Here is a 21,559-nt window from a genome sequence, read left to right on the forward strand (position 1 = left end):
ATGTGGAGCTTTTTTCCTGGAATGTAAACAAGCTAGGTATTTGCAATTTCTCGGTGTAATTCTTCTATACTTGTTCAATCTTCGTGCCAATTTTAGTTTATTGGATCAAGGCCCGTCATTGTTAAAAAAGCCCTGTACCAAGGTAACGCACTTCGGGATATTTTGAGAGTCAATTAAAAAAAGGCCATCTTCGACATTTTTCAAACTTTCACAAATTGAAGCCAAGGTTGCAATCTATCACCTACATAAAAAAACATATTGCACTTTTTTGTTGTTTTGCAGCCAGAAAGCGCCAAATATGGCCTTCTCAACAGTAATGCAGTGGCATACCCAAGTGATTTGCAAGAAGCTTATAACCACAATGTAGCGTGTGGAATGGCCGTTAAAAGAAAAAAATCACTAAATAAACACGGAGGTGAGCATGACTTGCTGAAACTAAGCGTGAATAAAGTAGACGGAATTTTACCAAGTCTTAGAAAAGATCCCCAAGTGGATCGTTCAACCAAGCGCACTCGATCTACTGGATGCTCGTCATGCGCCGGTGAATGTTGTGTGCGCGATGTGTAGGCCCACTCGCATATAGAAAGTTGGCTAGATGATATCCCGGCCACTCGGGAGCGACAGCGGAGCACAGGCATTGAAAGGGCATAGACAAAAAAATTCCCCGCATTTCCCCGAGGGGAAGAATGTGAAAGTGCGAATGCACGAGTTGAATTTGCGCGGTTCGGTAATGTTCGCGAAAGAGAGGTCACGCACACACACACAACTACAAAGAAAAAAAGATGCATTTATTCACAGACACCTATTTGTGTTGTCGTTGTACTTGATTGCTAGAGCGGATCTAAGCTTTGAAATTTCGTGTCAGTACTCTTTTAAGCGGGTGCATTAGCCCTTCTCACGCCCGATTCTTGGCCAATCCCCCACGTGGGTATGTGCCATGTCAGCGGCCAGGCAGCGCGCGCCCATCTCCCCCCGTTGCCAAGGAAGACGAGGAGATTCCTGGCCAATCCCCCACGTGGGTATGTGCCATGTCAGCGGCCAGGCAGCGCGCGCCCATCTCCCCCCGTTGCCAAGGAAGACGAGGAGCGCGCGCACCCGCAGCTGTTGCTATGCGGACGGCGGCGGACGCTTCAGGCTCGCTTAAGAAGTGCATTCGCACTTAAAAATCACAAAGTGAACGTGGTGAGAAGTAGGTGAGCGTACGCCTATATACTAAACATTAGCGCCTATTTCATATGCTGTTCATGTACTACAGTGCACCAAGACGGGGACCAGCGGTAATCTAGCTGTTCGGCCTTTGGGACGCAAAATTTCCAGTGCGGAAGCTAAATCACCAAATATTTGTCAAACCTGTGTTACCCGCCCCACTTACGCTTTGGTACAAATTATAAAACTAGGATACAGATGCATGTCTCATACACGGGAACATGGGAGTGATAGTGTGTGGTAAGGATTAAGGGGCCCGGTCCTGGTGTGGAAGTTGACACGTGCTGTATTCTTGAGAGGTGCTAGTAATACTAGTAAATCTCATTCCTTCCCCTGGTCAACAGTCACTACTGACTAAAAAACAGATCTAAGTCCTACTGTGCTCCATTCGCTTGAGAATTCAGTAATGGGTACTGAGCAACAATTCTTACTCGCATTACGAGACTTAAGCCACGGAGTACCACATAAAATCAAATGCATCCCTGTTATGCTGCGGCGCTCTTGAAGGACCCAGACCGAACGGAGCTGCTGGGGCCATCCTACCAATGCGCAGCGTGATGCAAAGCCGATGATTAACGTACTTTTTTACAAGAAACTCAGCGTTCTGTACCAGAACACTTTTCCTAGAGTGGTACTTTTAGGAAGAAAGGAAGGCGGAGCGAGTTCCCGCGGTGGAGACCCAAAACCACCAGTTGCGCTGGATGCAGGTCTCAGTATCATGCATATTTTAGCTTTTTACACGTCGCTCTTCTAACATGAGAGCGCATTAGTAGATTATGTGAGTTTAAAATCTGTTGTCCCGACCAAGAGATCGCACAACAAATGGACGACGGTGCACGAACAATAACAATAGGTTACAATTAGTAAATTCTGGAATTGGAAAGTTCAAAACGGGTTTAAATTTCGTTGCATAGGGTTCAAAACAAGGCCGCCATAACGCTACATGAGCGTGCGTTCCAAACGCCACGTTCACTCTGGCTGAATGAAGGTAGACCTGGGGAATGTTTTCTGGCCTTGTGCTGCGAAAAGTGTCTGAAAATAAGTCATTTCATTATGTAAGTGCAAAAATGTGCGTAATCTTTCGGAAAGACCTTCGACCTGCATTGTACACGATAATAAAGATAATGATAATACGGTGATCTACACAAGTATTAGTTTGATGAGTGTCAAGCTACGTTTTCTGTTAACGTCTTCTTTCTTGGCGTTTAGCAGTAACGCCAGCATGCGGTGTCCACTGAAACTTCTGATTGTACGGTGCCGCCCCAACAAATGGTGAATAGTGAGCCGAAGTTGCGTATGTGCCAGTCTGAACGTGGGCTTAACGCTATGCTTTGATCACCAAATCCCCTTCGTTAGGCGCGGTTTATGCCCTTGCTTTGCTGAAAATAGAGCAGCAGGTTTCTTTTCCTTGTGTTTGCATATTTTTCTTAAGTTTTCTGCAACATGTATCTAATTACAATGACGCACTTCTAAGGTTTTCCACTTCCCGAGCCTGCCTCTTTAAAGTAGCTGGTGCTTTCTTGTGGCTGCCCTACTCCTGAGTGCTGTTAACGATTGTGCTAGTTATTGACAAAAACACTGTTAGGCATCGAAACACTATCCGAGGGCCACGCTAGTAAAGGTATTTTTAAAGCACACTTCAAATTTCCTCACTTGCAGCTCATAACACCAACCTTGACTGCGCTGCTTGGATTTCGCATAACAATGTGCAGCTTATTGTTTTCGTTGCTCTCCGGAAGCACGTCCAAGAGGAGGGTGTGTCAGCGTCCTGTTCGCTAACGCAAATAAAGTAACAAAATTAAGGACTGCCTAATTAACTCTGAACATACAGGACGCAAGCAACCTTGGTTCCTCGACATCCTGATTACGCGTGCGACTAAGAAAGGGCTCATTACCCGATGGCTGACTACACGTGGTGTCGAGATACCACACCACATCCTTCGAAAGCAACAGGCGCCCTGTTTCCGCTCGATATCGCAGATTACGGAGAGGGCGTTCCAGCCATGAATTCTTCGCTAATAATTGCTGCCCGTTGGGTCGCAAATGCTAAAGGGCATAAGTTCGTGTCTGCACGGCGTAAGATAAAAAGGGTCAATTTCGTTCCAACATTGCCACTTGTTTCTTAGTCTCCTTCTAGGCACTGTGTCCTCCAGTTGCAAACCATAGTTTTTATATAGCCACGAGCTGCAGTCTTCCCATAAAGCATAAAGCGGTGAGTACTCCTGTCATCGATTGCGTTAAAACGTGCACTTAGATTTAGCTCTGTCCAAGCCTTATTTTCAGCTTAGCAATTATAGATATTTCGCAAATCTATTTTCTGGCTTAGAGCCTATACCACTGAAAGGCGCATGAGCAAAGCGAGAGGTATTGCAGAACCGCAGCATGCTTGTTTGCCCAAATAAATAGAAAGTCGAGAAAAATTATGTTTACGTTTAAATGATTATGATGGGTAATGAATTGCGGTTATGTCGATATTCGAAAACGTTAATACATCAGCGCTAGATGTGGCCAACGATACCATGACGCTGGGGAGAGAGCCTGTCTATAATCGATGGAGGGGTATATTAATATTTCTTTACCTCGGAAAGAGCGTATCCTTCACTCACGCTGAATGCAAGCCAAGTAATTTATTTCGCATTTGCCCAACTGCAGTGAATTTACCTAAAACGAGCGATTATCGTGCCGACTAATACGACAGATGATTTGCGATTTACTCTGTCAATCTGCAAATTCTTGCTTGCAAATTCCTGTCAGGGCAGGTCGTAGATTTCACTTGGTGGCATCCTATACTGCCCTTTGTAGCGCAACGCAAGCCCGGTGCCCGATGGCGCAGCTGTTCCCTGAAAAACTGAGTTGCGTTGTCGGCTATCTAAATAATAAACGCTTGTAATTAGGAGTGGCAATTAAAAGGTTGTTGTACTCTGCCAAAAACCACACAAGGAACGTACTACCTATTAAGATGAACTTTTATAGCTCGGGTTCCACATAATATCTTTTTCCCTGCGAATAAAAATTCCCGAGGTTCCAAGGGCGTTTGAAGGCCGGGGTGTTCTGTAGTAAGAGGCGTCTGAAAACGAATGTCCTGGTGCGTGCGCTGCAAGCATTCGATCACCACAAGTCTCCCGCCATTTTTTAAAGTTTATTTAAAAAAAGCTTGGGGTCTCTTCCTAATGCATCAGCGCCATGGTGGGTGTGTGTGGAAAATAGTAAAAGAGAAATATTTCGTTGCGATTTAGACTGCTGTATGGGGTCTCAGGCTGGTTTTGCTAATTTGGGAGCGTAGGGTGGATGAAGGAGATTATTCAAAGGGTTTGGTCTTAGTTAGCTGGAAGGGTACAAGAACCTTTTTTCGTCTTTCAATCAGGGCGATTACCAAAACATGTGTTCAGTACAGTCCAGAATTTGACAGGTGATGCATATGCCTTAATTAGGAAAAAAAGAAAGAAAAATATTTTGTTGTATACCAGCCAACATTTTTGTGGCGGCCGTAAACTGCCTGAGGAGAACTTGTTGGGAGCGAGAGCAGGACAATAGAATGGGTGTCTAATTAACGAGGGAAGCCCAGGAAGTCTTTGCGCTACTGTTTGATGGCGGTCCGGTGCTCTTCAGCATCATATGTGGAGCCTGAAGGCGTTCAGCTGGCTTGACGCGCTCCTGAGGCGCTAGAAAGGCGCGCTGGACATACACATACAGAAGGTGCAACAGCCCATGCTTTTTTTTTCTTTGGACACCAGCCAAACATTTGTACCGCTAGTCTGAATATGTTCGTTAATGCTCTTTATCCCCAATTTTGACGTTTGATGAAGGGCGTTTTTGCTGCGCTGTTGTTAGGTACTGTTATCTGCGCCTAATGGGGTGCTAACCTTTTTAATCTGCATTTCACTCAACTCACTGCATTTTGCTATTTTGGTGTGGCACTGAGTGGATAGGGAATGAAATTTTATAAGGTTTAGTGGATACGAATGGTTATCTAGGTGAAGATGCATGGTGAACGCAGTCCGACTGGTTGTGAAGAAATTGTGATTAAAATCCAGAAACGATTTAACGATCCCAGTACTTAAGAATCGCATTGCTTTTTATTGAGAACTTTATTAGAACACACCATATAAGCTACACATATAATATCAGTAAACTTTTTCTAATTGATTGGAATTCTTGTACGCAAAGGGGATGACGTTATAACACCATATAAGACACGTTCTCGATTTAATGGCTGTAAATGTCGTCTTGGCGATCTTTTGATGCGTTTATGTTTCAGAATCAGGATGGCCCTAGTGTATTCCACCGTTCTGTGCCTCGGTCTACTGTCGGCGGTGCTGCCTTTTACGACAGGTGAGATGAACTGTGGCAATGTATTATTTAGCATCGAAATTGTGTGGAAATACTCGTCCTATTTCTACTAGCCCGCCACCCCTGCCCCGACAATACCGCTACGTAGATGGTCCCCTGAAAAGGTCCTTGAGGGTCTAAATTACGTGCGATGAAGCTGCATTTCTCTTACAAACAAAAGAGAAAAAGGCATACGCAGCATGATTTAACAAGCAATTTGAAAGTCCTACAAAGTAGTTTTTATTTAGGCTTCTGATCTGTCTCGCCTAACTTACCATTACACCTTGTTATCGACCGCGAGCACGGTCACCTGAGTTTTGTATCAAGGGTTCCGTGTTACCTTCCGTCAAACGGCACCTATGCGAAGTATCTGCGACTAAAATCGACGTATTTAGTAGATAAACCATACAGCGGAAAAAATATATTTTTTTATTCCGACACCAGTGAGTTGTTTTCAACACGCAGTTGTTTCGATTGAAAGCTGAATCGTCCAGACCTGGCGGGAATTTCAATGTCCATGACACGCCGATCGCAAAACAATAGCTTTCAATGTCACAAAACATTACCTTTATGAAAACTCCAATTTCTTAACAAGATTACCATTGCCCTTGCTGGCACTCCAACGGCAATTACCTTTCAACTTGTTCCCTCCTCGACGTCTTATTGCTTAGAGTTTCCCCGAATCAATGCATGTGCCTCCACGGCTTCGGCAATACGGGCTGGGAGTTTGCACTTCTGTGTATAGTTATACAAAAACCTTCTACTACAGCCTCCTATTGCCAATCACAAGTATACAAAAGGTTGCCTATTTTTCTTGTAACCTCCGGTGCAGCCAATTATCGTCTCACGTTTTCCAACAATACCGGAATTCGAAACCACACTGGGCATTGGAAAATCACATTGCGCTCAAAAAGCTTATTTTGATTTTTCTTTTGCTCTTGGGAAGGCAAAGATTCTTGCATGCAGGATTTATGCCATTCTTTATTGCGTTGTTTGCAATTGAATATTCACGTTTCGTGTGTTGACTCTATTGGGGTTTATCGTCCCTGACTTTTTGTTGATGCGCTAAATAGTTGAAACCTGCATTAACAAAGTGCGTTTTCGGTTCTCCTTCAGCACAAATACCTAGAGTAGCACAAAGTAGTTTTAATCTATGACCCCGTGCTAGTGGGGACTAAGTTGCTACCTTCGATCGCTTCACTACAGTGCCATCTCCTCTGCAAAGTTACAAGTACACCCGGGAGGCGTCAACTGAGTCAACGCTCACAAACACGTTTTAGCCATGCTTAAACACTTCTGCCAGAATACAATACCTTGGCCATGCATACGGTTATGTGACCTAAGAAAACAACACGTTTCTTTAACGCAGTAATAACAACCAAGAACCTACGGTCATAGAGAACTACTACTTGATTTGGCAAGTCGGATTTGAGAAAAGCGTGTTGCTCCGGTTTAGCGGCCTCTAGATGAGCACGCACGTCATAGACAAAATTATAAGGAAACGTAATCTTCCTTGAATAACCGCTTATACAGCGGCGTTAGCATGTTGGTACTAAAAAATTCCATTAAGTGTTTTATTAGGATATGTTTTTCGCAAGCGTGATGTTATCATTGCCTGTTACCTCTCGTTACAACCGCCATAGCAAGCTGTTTTCAATTTTAAGAAGGGATTTCTCCTCTATAAACGTCCAAACACCAGAATCAGTCCAGCACCAGTTAAAGTTACAGAACACCGTCCGTGCACCCCCAAGATTGGGAAGTCGCGTTACATAATTGGGACGGTTACGGCGGCGGGTCACGTGAATCCAACTTTCGGAGGTTTTGCTATTCACAGCTCCTCTTCTGGGTGTATGTAACAAATCAGAAGCTTTCATTTTTAAACTGAATCGCACTGCCGTTGCCCGCAATCACCGCACGCAGGATACCACTCAATAAGTTTAAAAGCAAATATAAGTGCGTTCAAGGAATGAAACCCGAATTCCATCCCTTGTCAGAGAATTCTGAAATTGTTCATCATTATCGGTAGAACTTTAATTTTCAAACACTTGTAATTGTACAAATGCAGCACCGATCCTTATCTACAAATCAAGCGTAGGTCTATACAGTCTACAAATCATGAATATAGACAAAAAACGCGCTACCCAGATGAAACATTCTCTTTCCAGCAGGATTTTCTATAGACTGTCAAAATACTGATATTTTCCGAACAAACCGTTCCCTTGAGTGGCGAAAAAACACACTGCAAAGTAAGCCGATTTCAATTGATCTTGGCTGCAAGACTTCGTGGCAGTGTCACTTCAATCGATGAAAAAGTTGCCTCCCTTCACATGCCTTTTTTAACTATGGACACAATTATTACTCGTAATATCTTTACGCTACGGCAGGACCCAGGACACGAAACTTGCAAGGTGCAAACGATGCATTCCAAAGTCGACCATGACAGCTCAAGCCATATCGGCGTGCCACCCATTGCTTCATTGTCGTCTTTAGGGGACGCCTGTTGCGCCACATTGTTCTAGTCGCCCACTTATATTGCTTCTCGTAAGGATGGTACATGCCTACCTAATTAGGTACATGTTTTTAATAAAAGCTGTCAGTCGGACTTAGAGGGTGCGTTATGATAAAAAACATGGCCTCAAGGCAACCCTTAAAAATCATTGTGAATGAGTGTAGCACATGTTGTGGCTGAATATATGGTCCTTTCTTAAAAATAATTCGCGCTTTGGTGGCACTAACGACTCTTGTTCTATCCCCTTGCATTTCTGTTTATGGACGCCGTTCAGGATCGTGCAACCTGCCCAGCGATGCCAGCGTGGAAGCAGAAATCAAGAAACTGCTGGACGCCATGCCGAAAGAAAGGGAAAACCCTTTCATGTCCGGCAATGTCTTTCCTGGTTTTAGCGTCGAAGGGATGAAAGTCGTAGGCTTCGACAACCTGCAACGTTACGGCCCAATTCAGACCTTCTGCAAAAACACCGTCAGCGAGAGCGGTAACACCATCTCTCACAGGTAACAAAACCAAGAGAACAGTCGAACATGGTGTAAGCCAACAAAAGTGCGCAGGTTTTAATGGGAAAACTATTTGTGTCGCATCGAACGGAAACAGTGTCAGTGATAGTCGTCATCTACAACACCACGAATCGTATCAAAACGGGTGCCTCTATAAGGACAAAACAAATTCGGCTCGTGTGAGATTTGAACTCCAGTCGTTTAAGCAGCAGCCAAGCGTTCTAACCACAACACTACTTTTACTGCATGCAAAATTTCCACTTTTAACACACTAAAAAAGTTAGCTGTCGTCCAAAAGCACACACATTCGTCCAACAGATGCAACGTAGGCGATGAGGCGCCCGGTAGTGGAGGGCTTCGGATTAATTTTGACCACCTGGGGATCTTTACCCTGCGCCGAAATCACGTACACACGGGTGTTTTTCCTCTCCTTCTCCACCAGGAAAGCGGCCTCCGCATCCGGGAATCTAAACCACGTCCTCGTGCTTAGCAGCACAACACCTTAGCCATTCAGCCATCGCGGCGGGTATCTCGAATAGCCGAGAACCGAATTGTATAAGGGCACGCTTCCGAAGTGCACAAGATTAGCGTGATGCGTACGCCGTGGCAGGTGCACGTGGAGGAGAGCTCTGACAATGGGGAAACTGTTGCGTAAAGTGCACCCCGTTTGCCTCTCAGAGTAATGGCATCAAAAGACGAAGAACAAGGAGCCGCTACTACGATGTCGCTGTAAAGAAGTTTTCATGATCGCTAAACTGAATTTGCCTTGAAACAACACAACCAGACGTAAGTGCCTGAAAAGAATCTTTTAAGTACGGAAGCATTGATGGACTGAGAATGTTGAACATCCGATATGCTGCGTTGTAAGCAAGAACCGGCACACAAAATGGCTGACTTCGCAAATATAATGAAGGTAAAGTTGCTAGCTTGGAAGAGAAACTTGTCATAGTTCGACCTGGATGGAAATCGAGCCCACGGCCTGCGTAAGGTGATTAGGAGAGCGCGTGCGCAGCGCTATCACCGATTGCTGGATTTAGCTGGACCCAGCTAATGCGTTGTCGCTTTGACTAATGAAGGTATCTCAGTGACATGCCCTGAGCACTGCGTACTCATTGTAGCAATTACGAAAGCTCTCTTGTTGCGCGATCAAATTTATTTTCTTGTACAAAAACTAAGTGTCCATTCCCCTGTGCTGACTGTGGTTCTGAGCGGCGCTTTTCTGGTACAAAAGTGAATGAAATATCGCGATCATGTAATAAAGGAGCTTCCCGAAACGTTCCACATTCCGATAAGGGGTTCGCACTGTGTGCTACTCTTTATTTGGCATTCCTGACACAGAAGTGTCACTTTTGGAGGAAATTGGGCAGAAATTGGGTGAGGGGATGTGTGCTCTTACATCTGCGCGCATGTACAGAGGGAATGTGTGCTCTTACATCTGCGCGCATGTACAGAGGGGATGTGTGCTCTTACACCTGCGCGCATGTACAGCGGTCGCGCTTGCGTGATAGTTGGGCCCTTCCCGGCATATTTCTAAGCGCTTCGCTGCCCGACACCGCCTACGTCACATGTGTTATGTCAATTGGAGACGGCGCATAACGTTAATCATACGTGGTCCTCGGCTGCGCCCTGAACCTAACCTGACCTAAATGTTACCGAATGGCCATTACTGCAAAACAGGCGTAGAATTGATCTTCGAAAATGTTTTAGTGCGCCGCACTTTGGCGACCGCCAATGTGGTTTGACATCGGCGTCGTAACCGAACGAACCAAGACAGAAATAAAACGGCAAAGGAAAGAGTGGCAAAAGTGTGAGGGGGAGGATGGTATGCTGAGCCTGCATGAGACGCTCCTCGGCGGCGACACATGCCCAAAGTGTGAGGGGAGGCAGTAAGATGTGCTGGGCGGTGGCGATGCGCTACGATGAGGCCTTAGCAGCGCATGCCGCCGTGTGCTCGACGATGATGTAAGTACGTTCACTTCTTGAGACCGTTCGCGGCCCCTTCCTGAGACGCAGTTCCCGACACCGGCGCAGATGTTTACCAGCTTTGCCGTCGATAGAACCCACGAGTGAACGCTGCCTCAGCGCACAGCAGCAGCACTCAGGAGTGAGCGCTGAACAAGGAGGCAGGAAACTGGTGGATGTGCTCCTTGTCCTCCTCGCTGGGCGGCTCAGCCGAACCACGTGACATTTGCGCGGGTTGTTCAAACACAATTTACAGCAACATATTCGACGGCGGCGACACGCTGAGAGGTAATGGCAGAGTATTGCGCGCCGCCGTGAATTCCGTGATCACGCCATCACTTCCTGAGTAGCAGCACCTATGCGCCGTGAACGAGAAGACTGTAGTTCTCGGTGCGCACGAATTTCGCATTAAGGAGCATAATAACGGTCAGCCGTATTCTGGCAACTAAATGGGTTAGAGCCGCTGCGGTTCCAACCGAGGCAGTCAGCGCCAGTGCCAAGAAATCTATTTTGAGGCCATAAAGGCCGAACGACGGGCGGTCACTTGAATGCGCCGGGAAGCGAAGCGTTCAGAAACACGCGGCAGGGTACAGGTGCTTTTTTAGCCATTGAAGTTTTCAGATGCTAGTAAGGGCTGTTGTCATTTCCCCCTTTTGTGTGTTTCATTTCGTAATTCGTTTTCATTGGTGAATGTTCGCCAGCTATCTCGTTTATCCATTTTACATCAGACTTTCTGTTGTGCAGTACTGCTCTTTAATGTGGTCAGCCCGCTGTCGAACAGAGGCATTTGGGGTAGCTGTATGAGCTACACCGTCAACTGGTCAAGATTCTTTAATAATCAATAATTTAAAGTAACCTTCGCACGCCCATACGGTAATATGTTTTTTTGAACCGAAGTACCTGGCAGGCATTATTTTTTATGTGTGCATTTCTTTTTAACTTCACTTATGTTCGCTATAGCATTGCGTAAGCAGGCGACGCCTTAAACATGCATAATTGCAGTTCCCTTACAACAGAATTCATTTGCGAGTTAGAGCCCGTGTCGTTTTCCGTCTTTATCGTACACTAGCTAGCTCGACTGACGGATATTTTTTATTTGTTTGAATACCTCAATTACAATACCGACGGATGAAGTTAACAATGATTGCACTGATGTACAGAGGGCAACACACTTGTCTATAACCCAGTTTGAGTACTTATAGCCTTATGTTGCCTCGGCCGAAAAGCCTTTGAAGAAAACTATTGTGTCATTCTGAAGTCTTAAGCATATATTTTGACCTCAACGTTTTTGTGACAAGTTTGAGTCCGCAGTTTTGAGAGGTAACTAGTTGAAGTTGAACTTCATGTTATAGACAAGGGTGTTGCGCACTGTACAATGATGAACCCCCTAAGCTGAAACAAAATAACGGAAGACGACAGATACTGGTGGCGCAGACACGGACGCAAGAACGGAAAGCTCAAACGAGATAAAACACGAGCTTTCTTTTTGGAAAGGTCTCAAATCCACCTGAACAGAATTGCAAAAACAAGCAAAAATTTGTGACCGGGCCTCAATGCAATGCTGTCAAAGCTATTGTGTAATGTCTTATAGTTGTCAGCTGGGGCAATTTAGCGTTGAGAGCGTGGCCTTTATACCCACTAACCAAATTTTCACCTGTTTATGAATTGTGTTCCGGCCCATTTGACTCATTTCGAAAAAAAGCTCCTCAAACATGTGTTCGAGAGCACCCTTCAATGCTTCTGGGCAAATCGTCCCCTGTCGTCTGCTGCACAATGAATGCTTCTGCAATCCATTTGTGTGCTTCGTCCGATTTCGGTTATCTGTAAATGACTTTTAGGAAACCGCTCTTTATTGTTATGTTTAAGTAATGGGAGCCATATATGATCCAGAACGACCGCAGCTGCGCCAGTACGGAGTTGATTGTATCGACACTGCCGTTGGAGGTAATAGGGCTGCTTTCGCGTGAACATAAGGTAGAGCTCGGGTCAGAGTACTCGTACTCGGTGCGAGCTTGCGGAAAATGAAGACAGGAGTACCATGGGGAGTGCAAATGCCACAATTATTTAACGAAAGTGCCTTATGCTGCGCTTACCTTGCTCAAAGATTGCCTACGCAAGCGCATTTGTTGGCGACGACGGAAAACAAATGAGCGGCTGCATTGTTGTGGCTGACAGCTACTATGCCACCCAGAGGTCCAATGTTTACTGCATAAAATTTAATGAAGTGATACATACTCGCATGCCGCGAAAGAGTCGGGAAACAGCATCACCATCTCAGCCATTTATTTTTAGGACATGGTTTTATGGTAACACAGCGGTGCCATGAATTTTCCATCGCCTCAAGCGTCGACTGTTCTAAATTTAAGCTATTCTAATACAATTTGTTATCTTACTAAAAATGCATGTATAGACATTAGTACATAGCCCGAAACTCTGTTTTTCTGTTTTTGTTACGGATTGCTGAAAAATAAAGAGCACCATTGGTGATTCATAAAAATCCAGCAGGAAAATGGACTCAAACACAAAGGGAAGACGATGCAGCATACAGGCTGTTTTCTTTTCTGTTTTATAGTGTCTAGTCCAGCCTTTGCTTTGTCTCTTTTCCACTTCGCGCTTGCGCTTTCTTGTGGCTGGATTTTTTTAATATTCAGTATAAACCAGCTGACCCAGCAAGCATCCCTAATATGTTTGGTTGATTGTCGACGTTACCAGTAATACAAGAATAATCTCTATTTTCTCAAAGGAACTGCTTACAGGTGTGGGCCACCCCAAGCAAAAAAAAACGTTCGTGGGGCCTTGCCCGGCCGGTAGCTACACATCCCGGACGTAGCAATACACAAATATTGGTCAGTGGCAGTAATTAACGAAAATAAGAAGAAGAAAAAATGTAGCGAATAAAAACAATGAACACAAAAAGGAGCAGTAAAGAAAGTAACAAAAATATATTCTAAAGCATACGCGTCAACCAGGTTGTTTAAACCAGCGGCTCTAATTTCAGCCCGGCTGCTGAGCGAAAACCGTTCGGAGGGAACAGAGTTAAGAACACAAGGGACATAAAAGTGCGCAACCGCCCACCATACATAAAACTAACCCTCGGTATGACAAAGATTTCTTTTGCATTCCAATTACTGATTTGTTTCCCCATACCGCAGCATCGCACAGATGGACTTCATCACAGTTGGGGGCTTTGGAGTGTCCGTGCCGTGGAAGACCTGCGCCGACAGCAACGGCATCATCAACGTGCAAGCGGGCCTTACGCGCTTCACCCTGCAGTTCCGCTTGGAACCAGCTCGTCCTGACCGCCGTGACGCACTGAAGCTAACCCCGGTGGGCGGAATGAGACCCGTGGCGGTGGAGGATGTAGACCTCATCATCCTTGGAGCCGGACACGCCGTTAGAGATGTCGGCTTCGTCGTCGGGAAATTGTTCAACAGCCAGGTAGGCATCTATTTTCGCTGGAAACGACGAGCCAATTAGAAATCACATAAATGCGCGATGGCTGCTTTTCACTGTCAACACTGGATCCCACCTGGTGCGTTGTAGCACGTCCGCCCGTGCAAGAACCAAAGAAAATTCTAGAAGAGTGTGGCAAATTTTTAGGGCATTGTTCTTTTTTTACGCAAAACATTTTTACAGTATCTAAGGATTTTCCACCTACGTCCCTCCCCAACTGGTACCTGAACACCTACCCTTATAAGTTCACTAATAATGCAGTACGACAATGAAGCGATACTGCCAACAGGCAGCCGTGACATTCTTCGAGGCTTTCTCATAACCCAAATTAAGCAATGAGAATGACGTGGTTGCCTATCCATAAACACCTTCCCCCGATTTGTTTCGTTTAAAGCAAAGCTGTGTATGCCTTCAATTTTCTGGATCCTTCGTGTCCCTGGAAAGAAAATCCCTGTTTATTTGGTTTTCAAGCGCATTGTTTTATGCGAAGTGTACTCTCAAGCTATTCCCAACAATATTTTTATAACAAGAAAAGACACGCCTTCCTAAAAAAAAAGAAACCATTGCACGACTTGAGCGTTTGCAGGTATTTTCGCAGTTTGACCTGAAAAATGATTGGTTACATTTGCAGGCACTTTTTATACTTTGATGTTCTATGAATAAGGAGGCGAAATAGTTAATGTTTGGTGTTTTAAAATTGGGCGCACCTCCCCGCGAGGGGAACTCGAGTAAATGCGTCGCATAGGGGGTGGGTGTATTGCGTGAACGTTTAGTGTTTGGGGAGTTGGTGGTAGTGAATGCGTTGCATCAGCAGCTTCTTGACGTAGTTTGAATGAGTCAAGGATATAAGGCGCGTTCGTAGCCTCCCATTCTGTATCGGCTTTGTGGCGCAGTGGGTAGAGCACCATGTACATTGCGTTCCGCCCGCAGGGTCGAGGGATCGAAACCAGGCGCCGGATAGTATTTTTTTATATAGTGTAGGGGGAGGGTGCGGACTACGACTACGGACGTCAACGTGGGTGACATCGTGAGTTACTGAAATGCTCTGCATTTAAAAACTTCCACAACGGACACTATACATTAAAATACGCCCTTAAAATATGTCATAGCCTAGGAGAATTCTAATTGAGCATTACAGTGTGGCGCGAGCTCAAGTGCAAAAACGCTAAGAATAATGTAAGTAAAGCTAAGCAACTTAACTTCACCAAATTTCCTGCGTTAAACTTCCGAACCTTGTGGACATTTTGCAAACGGTCGTTCAAAGAGTAAGAGGGGTAAACATTTTCGTTGTTCGCAAAATTTGAATTGATTCTGTAGGAGGTGGCGTTCTGAGTCCGGGACCCAATGTGCCTTCCCAGCCGCTATAGCCCGCTCCACGAGTCGAAGCTGGTCAGACAGGCATGGGCTGGACAGGGCACGCCTCCATAGCTCGGGAGAGTTGTAAAGATCTGTTTTGGGGACAGGGTGGGAGGGGCATCCACCACCCATGTGGAACGGTGCCGTATGCTCCAGAGAAAGGGCATCTAGGGGAAGTAAATTGTGCGGATTAGTAGCACACCCTTTTGGGCGAAGTGGTTAGTGGTGAGCCTGCTCGATAGATAGGGGTCGGTGGGGTGGGGGAAGGCTCCGTCGGGCCAGACAAAGATGTTGTCTTATTTATGCGTATTTCAGGGGGTAAGTAATCCGCCAGAGGCGGCGTTTTCTTGAGTCCTAGTGCGACGTGTCATTTCTGGCGCGAGGTCATGCGCCGTCTCGTTCCCTCTCAGTCCCATATGGGCTGGAATCCATACTATATAGATTTGTCGCTGCGGGGTGGGGTGGGGGGGGGCGGAGTAGCATTGCACCGGCCACCGTGTGTACCTTTCCTGCCTAGAAGGGCCAGCCGGCTAGTAGGCCATCAGCAACTAAAGTAGGAGCCTCGGTAGCGGAGGTGGCAAGGGCGTTGCCGCCTCTTCAGCTTCAGCAGGTGGCAGTGTTCTGATAGAGGCAGTGATAGCCTGTCCTCCTTGGGTTATGCTTACTGCCAAGGCGAACGCTAAGTAAAAGGGGTATGGGGCTGCGTCTGCGAAGACCGCGCCAGTATCATGTGTGTACTGTCGCGAGATGTCCTCCCCGCGAGTCTTACGCCATGTACTGGGTGTTCAGGGTGAATGTTACGCTGTAAGGGTTGGCCGGGGAGGGTCTCTAGAAGTTGGCCATTGTAGCCGGCCTACTCATTCCAAATTATGAGAAGACCCAGCACCCAGCCTTGGTGAGAGACAGCCGATGGTATTTTTAGGAGATCTCCTTCAACTAGTCTACAGGACCTATTTTTGATACCTGGTTGAATGAGTAACAAGGTGGTTGTGCTTGTTGGAAAGCAGAGTGCGCGCTTCTATGATCTACGGATCAAGAGCTTGGTTACTTCAGCCGAAATTCGATCCCTACAAACTATACCTTCTGTTAGAGTGAACTAGAACACAGGGTGGTTCAAACGAGCTGCCAAAAATGAAGCAAAAACAGGGCATTGGAAGGCGAGTCCCCTGAAGCCTTGCGATCGTCTCGCCGCCACACGGTGGTCAGGGGCAACTTGAGCGTCTGCGCGAATAATTCAAAAACCAACTAACAAACAAATCAATATTTATAAAATTATATAGAAATATAAGTAGGAAAATAATTATTTACATAAATCTTTATTATTAATACTGCGAAAGTGAAGAGAAAATTACTGTATTCTTGCGATGCCGGCGCGTCATGCGGAGGCCACAAACAACTCTCGCGTCGTCTGCTACATGGACTTCTGCGTCGCGGAGCCATCGCATGGATGATACTGCACCCCGTGGATTGAAGACAGCGCATACATGTTAAAAACCGGCGTGAAGCGAGTAGTCCTCTCGTTTAAAATATGAATCGGTGGCGCATCAATTCGCGAAATATATGTTTATTCGCCTAATCTACCCTCGGTTTTTACCGTTTGGTGAAAAGCGCTGCCGGGCTCTGACAAGCAACTCGCTACATGAACACGCACTTATGAGGCGGAGATTAAGCAAATGTGACGTTGCATAGAACAAAAGCATGTACATAGAGTTTCATACAATAATATATGTATGCAACTCTATGTGTATAGGTAGGCGTAAATATGTGTATCACGTATTCGGTGCGAAGAAAATTGCGGTGCTGCCTTTTCTTCAATCGCAAACTACAAATTTGCCCGTAATTGTCTGTTCCAAGGAAGCATGAACATTTATTTCACTGTCAAAGCACGACTATTGCATGTCGTGCCGATCAGAAAGTAAGTACTAAAGGCCTATATAGTGACCCTTAAGCGCATTTACCCAAGGTTTCGCCGACAATAAAAGAAAAAAAACTAGAAAAAGAAAGGGTATAACACCGTGGTGCTGGTGGGAATCGAATCCCGGCCTTTTGCGTGTGAAGCGAGTATTCTACCACTGCGCCACATTTCGAAGTCGCGATCGCAGCGCCCCTAACGAATTTTACCCGTTTTTTGCTTCACTTTTGATGTATTGAAAGTATAGGTGTTTGAACCACTCTGTGTTCTAGTTCACTTTACTTCTCTTTACCCGGAAAACCTGCACCAAATAATACTCCCGAAGCCGACGGTTCCAGCGAAGCCGGTCAGAATTAAAACAAGCAGCGCTCTCCTCTGACCGTTGCAGTTGTTGACCTTCTCCCAAGACTTTACAGCTCCTATTGAGTTTTTGAGTGACATAATTTGAAGCGTATGTTTGAAAGAAAACTTTTGGTTATTCATCGGGACCCAGGTTGGCGAAGGCCGGCGCATATACGTACATTGTAACAGCGATAGGAGAAATGGTGGTGGTGATGATGATGATGATGATGATGATTATGATGATGATGCTTAGATGATGCTTAGCGGCTTCCCCTTTGGTACGGCGTGGCGCTGCACAACGACCTTAGTCGTAACGCCACCGTACAATCCGGCCATTAAAAAACTTGGTTGTATTTTTGTGCTAGTCTGACTTCTTCGTTCGGATGTCCATTTAGCTTCTTCTCTGTTCAAAGCGCCCTTTTTCGTTTGGTTTTCTAAGCATGCCGAAAGCGCTCTCTTCAACTTAGGAAACGAAGCTTTAGATGAAATAAAGGAATATATCTATCTCGGACAGACGGTTAGTACTGGCCCCCACCGCGAGGGAGAAATCCGGTGCAGAACAGGCGCGGGCAGGGGAGTACTCAGCAAGCACTCCCAAATAATGAAAAGTAAGCTGCCTCTGTCAATCAAAAGAAAAATATGTAACCAGTGTATACTGCCGCTGATGACATACGGAGCTGAAACTTGGCGCTTACTAAACCACTGGAAATCAAGCTTAGGTCGGCTCAACAAGCCATGGAACGAATAATGGTAGGAGTGAAACTTAAGTGCCGGAAACGAGCTTCATGCATCAAGGAACAAATAGACTGGATCATATCATATTTCAAATTTCTTTATTTCAACTATGATATCATCTACTCATGTATTTTTTCATAACCAAAATACCATAGGTGCCCCGAGCAGTGCATTCCCTTTAATGAAGACGCGAGGTGCCCTTTGTCAGAGCTGGTTGCACTGCAGCGACGGTAAAAAATGTCCCGCTAAATTCTCGCCCTCAGTAACTGCTCCCGAATGCACAATTGATCCCCATAGTCATGGTAAACCACGAGGTAAACACGGTAGCAGTACGTGTTATGTGATTTACACGTTTAAAATATGCGGGTGTCAGGGCAAATGTGTCCCACGATTGTATTTCCAGCGCAGAAAAAAGTACGTGGACAGGCAAGATGGGGATAAGGGGTGTATTCCTAATTAATATCTGAATTTTTATTTGAGCATCCTGCGCAGTTTTGAGCAGTTTCTGTCTAATTTAAAAATGTACCGGCATAGGTGAGAGCCCAAAAACTCCGCATATGTCATGGAGCACTTCGCGGCCGTCAAAAACGACAAAACGAAGAGACCCATTGTTAATTTTTATTTACTTGGGATAACTAACCTACGGTCGATCAGGTATGGCATTTTTTAGATATATATTAAAGTCCCCGTAATAAACTTGTTCGTGAACCACCTTGTTTATACTCGCTCGAATCATCGCTCCTTATTAATCAGCTATTTTGATAACACATTCATGGAAACACCTATTAGAAATGAGTGTTTGTATTTTTATGCAAAGAAAAAAGTTTTGTGCCGTTCCTCTATTTTCAAGCGCAAACAAATGTGCAGTCCCGAACAAATAAAATGCGAACAGAATATCTGAACTAGAACACGCAAAATCAAAGCATATGGATTGTGGTGATCAAATAACGGCCCGTTAATGGTCTATTAAAAACACACAATTCCAAACATTGCTACTGTAATAAACCCACGCGACAAATTGACTTGCATGGAAAGAAATCGCGTAATTTGTGCTCCGGTTCATATTTTCGTGTTCGCATTTCGTTTGTCTACGACTGTACGTGGCTCTAACACTTACACGTTGTTATAGAACCCAAGTGTGAATAACATTACCATGAAGATACTTCCTCATCAAGCCATTCAGTTCCGCACGAACCTGTACATACAATTTTCACTCATTTTGTTTATTACAAACATGGTGGCACTCCAGGTGGAGCTCAAACCGCGGTGTCACAAATTTTGTTTGCAATGCTCACATTTCAACTTGAATTCACGCAGCTGCGGGAGCTTCTTCTGGAGGTGATGGACTGGCAGATGCCGTTGGTGTTCGAGCAGGAGGACAGGGCCATCGCAACGAACGAGGTCGAGTACTGAGTATCGCAAGAACAGTCATGTGCGGACAAAATAAACTTCCGGCACAATTCCGTTACGGTGTACTCTTTCACTTCATTCGAATTGCACCACCACATACACACTAAACTTTTTAACACCCTTAAAGGTGCTAAAAGGGTGCACTAAACATTTTGCACCCTTTTTGCACCTTTTAAGGACTAAAACATTGCTCCGGCACCCTATCATGAGGGTGCCACATATTAAGGGGTGTAAATCTTAACATTTTTACACCCTTTAAGGTGCAAGGAGGGTGTACTGAACATTTTGCACCCTTTTTGCACCTTTCAAGCACCCAAATATTGCTCGGGCACCCCACCTCGAGGGTGCCAAAATTCAGGGGTGTAATCAACAGTTTCATAGGGTGCTACGACCGTTAAAGGGGTGCTAAAAAGTATTTCTTCTCGATTGGGGTGTTACCACGGCACCTTATCGTTAGGGTGCCTAAAAGAACGGTGTGTGAATGCAAGCATGCAAAATTGCACAAAAACAGGCTGAATGTTTAAACCGCACATTGCACTATTTCACCGCCCGTTGAGAGAATAAATATGAACTCTCCACATAGACCAGGGGAAAGGCTCTAAAATTGCTGTTCGTAAATTGAACAAAACGTGCTGAATGTTTAAATTCCACTCTGCACTAATCTACACACTAAACATTTTTACGCCCAAAAGGGTGCTTCAGCTTGTCGCCGCAGGAGCACCCTAAAAACTGAATATTTTACGCCCTTTAGGGTGCTTGGATTTTGTCGCCGCAGGAGCACCCTGTGTGAAGCACCCCAGAAGACAGGTGCCTTATAACACCCTTTTCCGCCTAAAAGTATCCTAGGGTGCTACTTAGCACCCCAATCTGTAGGAGCATCTTCTGCAAAAGCACCCACCTAAAGGGGTACAAAACGGGTGCGTCATCCTCGGTTCACAGGTGCAGCAGGTGTGAGACCACATATTGCACAATATCACACACGATTATGGTATGAAACATTCGTGCTTTCCAAGCTCGGTTCTGTGAGACATTCCATTGAAGCTCAACATCAGCTGATAATTTCCTTGAACTTGTGTCACCGATTGTTAAAACATCAATTTAAAAAGTCACGAGCCACATCTCAGTACAGTTATAACTTTAGAGGTAGTTGATTACCCAAAACTTCGTAAAAAACCAATTATATGTTCACTTTGCCGAACTGCAGTACACATCCTTCGAGATTCACTGCAGAGCATAACCATGCTATGCAGTGAAAGTAATTAGGTGTGATACACTTCAACCACACAAAACTTCCTTGAACCTTAAAACCCTTGGCTTCTTAGTATTGCATCAAACTTCCAATCAAGGTAGCTACCTGCAATGTTTAGTGCCTTATTCTTGAGCTGAGCAGGAAGGTTCAATATCAAGGAAGACCAAATGCAAAATGTATAGTTTCCTCCGTAATGCGGCTCATAATATAGTTCCCTCCGTACTGCGGCTCATAATCTACTTATAAAAGTTGGGTACCCAAGCCATTTATTTTCGTTTGCATTATTCTTTTTGCTTTACGGAAAAATATTCATATGGTACAGCACTTGCAAGGTTTGGTGGTATTTGGAGTCTTATAAACATACCTTTGGACTAAATGACCCCACATAGCAATAACAAGAACTGCAAACATCACAGAACAATGCATACAAGTTCCCTGGTGAAGCCCATGGTTGAAATGTAATGCCATTGTTCAGAAAACATTATTTTATCATGAGGCTAGCTTGTACATGGTGCCTTGCATTATGTCCCTGCCGGTGGATGTGGGGTCATTTGTCACTGTTGCAAATGAAAAGCCAACAGCCAGGGCCCATTAGT

General features: G+C 45.1%; 1 protein-coding gene across 1 annotated transcript; it reads left to right on the plus strand.

Moving 5' to 3' along the window:
* The first annotated feature begins 3,226 nt into the window (after positions 1–3,226).
* LOC144150276 (uncharacterized) lies at positions 3,227–19,768 on the plus strand. Its single transcript, XM_077682139.1, has 5 exons — positions 3,227–3,418; positions 5,465–5,538; positions 8,319–8,544; positions 13,659–13,944; positions 19,622–19,768. The coding sequence occupies exons 2-5, from the start codon at positions 5,472–5,474 to the stop codon at positions 19,715–19,717; spliced, it is 675 nt and encodes a 224-aa protein (XP_077538265.1). The 5' UTR covers positions 3,227–3,418; positions 5,465–5,471; the 3' UTR covers positions 19,718–19,768.
* The last annotated feature ends 1,791 nt before the right edge of the window (positions 19,769–21,559 follow it).

The sequence above is a fragment of the Haemaphysalis longicornis genome, unplaced genomic scaffold (genome assembly GCF_048455015.1).
Source record: "Haemaphysalis longicornis isolate Haplotype H1 unplaced genomic scaffold, Haemaphysalis longicornis Haplotype H1 scaffold_8, whole genome shotgun sequence".
NCBI lineage: Eukaryota > Metazoa > Arthropoda > Arachnida > Ixodida > Ixodidae > Haemaphysalis > Haemaphysalis longicornis.

Excerpts from the sequence above, each read along its gene's own strand:
- LOC144150276 (XM_077682139.1), top strand. The coding sequence starts at position 5,472 with ATGGCCCTAGTGTATTCCACCGTTCTGTGCCTCGGTCTACTGTCGGCG. Across the intron at positions 5,539-8,318 it reads GGTGCTGCCTTTTACGACAG|GATCGTGCAACCTGCCCAGC; the intron begins GTGAGATGAACT and ends GACGCCGTTCAG. Across the intron at positions 13,945-19,621 it reads GGAAATTGTTCAACAGCCAG|CTGCGGGAGCTTCTTCTGGA; the intron begins GTAGGCATCTAT and ends GAATTCACGCAG.